Source organism: Gekko japonicus, unplaced genomic scaffold, assembly GCF_001447785.1.
Source record: "Gekko japonicus isolate JY-2015 unplaced genomic scaffold, Gekko_japonicus_V1.1 scaffold64, whole genome shotgun sequence".
Lineage (NCBI taxonomy): Eukaryota > Metazoa > Chordata > Lepidosauria > Squamata > Gekkonidae > Gekko > Gekko japonicus.
In genome coordinates, this window is record NW_015170277.1 from 1056214 (window position 1) to 1060788 (window position 4575).

Sequence of the window (4575 nt, forward strand, 5' to 3'; positions counted from 1 at the left end):
GGTCCGGGCGAGGGGCTGCGGCTCCTCTGCGAAGCCTGCCTGCCTGCCTGGGGGTCCGCCGAGTCCCTGGTGGGCTGCAGCCTGCCGCGATCCGGCGGGTTTGGCTTCCCAGCGAGCCGGGCTGCAAGGCTCATTGTTCGGCCCGGGACCGGCTCCCGAGCCAGCGTGCGTCGGACTGCTGGGCCGGAGCATGGTACCGCCAGCCCAGGCCAGCTGGTCGCTCGATAGATCATTCGGGCTTCCGGGTGTCACAGGGCGCCTAGGCCGGCCGGCCGGCGAACCTAATAGTCGTGGCCCCTTTGGATCTCTGGCTAAAGAGAGCCAGAGCCGCACCGTGGTTAAAAGGGTGGGCCTGAGACCTGGGAGACCCAGCTCTGCCTGGACACTTGCCAAGGGACTTGGGGCCAGTCTCTCTCTCTCTCTCACACACACACACGTGTACTCAGCCTGGCCCACCTCGCAGGGTTGTTGTAGGATAAATGGGAGAAGAGGAGGATGTAAGGCATTTGGGGTCTCCATTGGGGAGAAAAGGCAGGTATGAAAAAAATAAAGGTGGGAGGAGCCCCGTAAATTGCTTTTTTAAGAGCAACACAGAAGAGCAGATTGTACATTTCATAGCTCTTTGCAGTTCCACTCTGCTGGGGGGAGGACCCCCTTCCATTCCAGAACGGATTGCTTAAATACTACTTTGTGGAATTGTATGGGTTTTTGAAAGGCCATATCACGGACTGAGTTGCCTTACCCTAATTTTGTTACAAAATCTCATCCCACCACACCAAGGATGTTGTGTAATTCCTTTTTAATGGGAAAGAAAAAACTGTTGAAATGGCCAGTTGTTTCCTCAGATGCTTTCTGGGGGCAGGATGCAGACACCACGGTTGTTTTATTTGGTATGCTGGAAGGTGCTCTGAAATTCCCTTTTTCAAACAGTGTGTAAATGATACTAGTAAACAACAGAATGGCCAGAAAATAACCCAGAGAAAGTTCTGTGGTCGCCTGGTTTATGTCCTTAGTAGATCTGCTTCAGAAACCCTGAAGGCAGCATGTGGGGGACTGCATCTGTTTATACACATGGATGTAACATTTAAAACAAATTGGTGTGTGTTGCAACCGGCTCAGTTTCTGATTAGCTTAGCAAATGGTAACCTCAAGATATAGGCTGATTTTACACTGGACAGTGTTTATTTTCCTCCAAGCGGTACACCTAAGACATGTGAAAATGTGAGGTGTGAAGAAGCTGGGACGAGCCTGCGTTTGCCAAAATCAGCTGCGGCTCCTTTCCTAAGTGAGCTTCCAGTAGCAAATCCAGGTTTACGCTTATTTGTATTTATGATGATTTTATTTATTGATATCCCGCTTCTGTCCCCAGTTGGGACTCAAAAGTAGCTTTTTAAAAGAACACTGTACTCACTGCCTCCCTTTTCCCACAGCAACCCTGTGAGGTAGGCCAGGTTGAGAGTTTGTAACGGAGCCAAGGAAGCCGTGCGAGTTTCCGTGGTAGAGGTGGGGATTCAAACCCATGTCACCCAGGGCCCTCGTTCACCACTCTGTCCACTGTACCAAGTTGGTTTGCTTTTGCATAACATGTGGAAAGGACCTGTGGTATTGGTGCACTTCAGGGCCATTGATGGCCCTGTGAAAACATTTTTGCCTAAAGCAACTGCACCTGATTCTGGTCACTGTGTCACTCTGCTTCTGGGGATGATGGGTGGTTGTTTAAGACGCTGGGCTGTTGGTCGTGTGCTCTTCACTGAAACAGGAACATCAGTTCCATTAATTCAGCCACAAATGAAACTCGTAATACCTTTTACTTTCACAGTTCACTTTCTGCACCACACACTTAGCTTTAGTTTGGTGTAGTAGTTAAGTGCGTGGACTCTAATCTGGGAGAACCGGGTTTGATTCCCCACTTCTCCACTTGCACCAGCTGGATGACCTTGGGCAAGCCATAGTTCTGTCAGGGCTGTTCTTGAAAAAGAGCAGTTTCTGCCAGAGCTCTCAGCCCCTCCTACCTCCGGGTGTCTGTTGTGGGGAGGGGAAGGAGTTTGTAAGCCGCTCTGAGACACCTTTGGGTAGTGAAGGGCAGGGGGTATAAATCCAATCTCTTCTTCTTACTGGGGCATGTGACAGCCAATGAGAAGGTGGAGGAGGGGTCTGAGAATTGCTTGGGCCTTGTCACATTTGGTGCTGCTGCTCTTGTTATCCTTTGGGGGGAGGAAAGCAGCTAAAACGTTTTAAAAAGCAAGCATGGTTGGCACTCTGTTTTGGAGCAAGGAACTGAATCATGGAATATCTCTCCCGCTCTGTCACCCCTGACTGGCAGCAGCAAACTGGCTTTTCGAATTCGGGGCTCCTCAGGATCCTCTTTATGGGAATAAAAACCGTCTGATGATATTTGTATGCCATCGCGAGATCGATGCTCATTCTGAACATTCGTAATCATTGCGCATGTCGATGCACCCTGGCCAGGCTATTCAGATCTCGAAAGCTAAGCAGGGTCAGCGCCGGTTAGTATGGGAGACCACCGAGGAAGACTTAGGGGGCCGCTACATAGACGAAGCCAGTGGCAAACCACCGCTGCTCGTCTCTTGCCTTGAAAACTCTGTGGGGTCGTTGCAAGTTGATGCCATTTTCCACCCCCACCATCTTAATACAGGCTATTGTACATTTCCCCATTTGATTGGATCTGATCAAGCGCATCAGTGCTCCTGGTGCCTCTTCAGTTTTCACCAGCCAGGACTGTTCCTGCAATCTTGATTTTCCTTCATTTTCTTGTTTCTTTGGAAGCTTTTCAAGCATTTCTCAGTGAGAAGGTCAGTAAGAGGGGACATCTCCTTTGGAGACATCTGACCCCTTCATGGCCAGTCTTCCTCATCATGTGCAGGGACCAATGCTCCCTCTAAGCTGTGGAGTCTTGTGAGCAAAAATTCTGCTTTGCGAGCTATTGGCATTAAAGCTGTGAGCGAGCGATTTGGCCACTGAATAAATCAGTTTGCTCTGGAGCCCTCCTTCCTGAGCTAAGGCAAAAAAATATGTGTGAGCTGGAGGCTAAAGAACTGTGAGCTAGCTCACCCTAACTCAGCTTAGCTCAGCACTGGCAGGGACCATTGGGTGCATTCGGGGGTCACACTCTCAACAGTGTGGCCCCACCACGCTCCTTACAGGAAGTCGGATATTCCTCTGCCGTGCCCAAGGGTTAGTGTGGAGAGGGTCTGCTGAAGGAAACATGTTTGAAACCTGCTGCAGCAAGTGACGTGAGAGGTTGGGTCAAACGGTCTTCTTACACGGAGGAGTCCCTCCTTAGTAGCTTTGACCATGCCCAAGAATTAACCATGGTGCGTTATCACTTGTCCTTTTCCAGAATCGAGCCGTCGGCAGGCCAAAGGGTAAGCTGGGACCCGCTTCTGCCGTGAAGCTCGCAGCAAACCGGACGACTGCGGGGGCTCGCCGGAGGAGGACGCGATGTCGCAAGTGCGAGGCCTGCCTGCGCACCGAATGTGGCGAGTGTCACTTCTGCAAGGACATGAAGAAGTTTGGTGGGCCGGGCCGGATGAAGCAGTCGTGTATCATGAGGCAGTGCATCGCGGTAAGCCTGGTTTGTGGGGTGTGGCTCGCCTGTGGCTCGTCACGGTGGCCTGGTGCTGCAACCAGCCAGAGAGGCTTTACTAAAGTTGGCTCCCCCGCAGCGCTTTCTTAAGACCACAAGTCATAAATGTAGGCCGCAGGCTAGAGCAGATTTTTTAATAAGCGAGCAGCTTTTGGGGAATGTACACAGCTGAAGTAGACGCAGGTCTGCTTTCAGCTGCTCTGACACCATGTCACAGATGCCTCTTCATCAATGCTCCCTCTAAGTTGTGGAGTGTTGTGAGCAAAATTTCTACTTTGTGAGCTGCTGGCATTAAAGTTGTGAGCGAGCAATTTGGCTACTGCAAAAATTAGTTTGCTCTGGAGCCATCCTTCTTGAGCTAAGACAAAAACGTGTGAGCCGGAAGCTAAAGAACTGTGAGCTAGTTCACACTAACTCAGCTTAGAGGGAACACTGCTCTTCATTGGTCACGTGAATCTGGTGCAAGCCAAGACTCCCCGGACTCTGCAAAAGGAAACTTATTTTCCCTGGTCTGCTCATTTTCTGTTCAAATCTGCCAGGGTCCAGACCGGACTGACATTGTGCATCCATTTGAGTCCAATAGCACCTTAGAGGCCAACAAAATGTGGGTGTAAGCTGTGGTGGCTCAAGTGGTTAAGACGCTGAACTGCAGGCTGGAAGGTTGGTAGTTCAGCAGTTCGAGACCCAAGTGCCCCATGACGGAGTGAGCTCCCATCTCTGGTTCCAGCTCCTCCCAACCCAGCAGTTCGAAAGCAAGAAATTGCAAGTAGATAAATAGGTACCGCTTCGGTGGCAAAGGTAACAGCGTTCCGTGCACCTTAAGAACATAAGAGATGCCAATGTTGGATCAGGCCAAAGGCCCATCCAGTCCAACACTCCGTATCACACAGTGGCCAGAAATACCAGTGCCATCAGGAGGTCCACCAGTGGGGCCAGGACATTAGAAGCCCTCCCACTGTTGACCCCCC

General features: G+C 50.9%; 1 protein-coding gene across 3 annotated transcripts in view; it reads left to right on the forward strand.

Moving 5' to 3' along the window:
* The window catches only part of LOC107115913 (lysine-specific demethylase 2B-like), a 64843-nt gene that overhangs the window by 45249 nt on the left and 15019 nt on the right, over window positions 1-4575 (forward strand). For all 3 annotated transcript variants that reach the window (XM_015417708.1, XM_015417707.1, XM_015417710.1), the window contains one exon: window positions 3362-3586. In XM_015417708.1, coding sequence (XP_015273194.1) covers window positions 3362-3586 — 225 coding nt within the window. The remainder of the gene's footprint in view (window positions 1-3361; window positions 3587-4575) is intronic.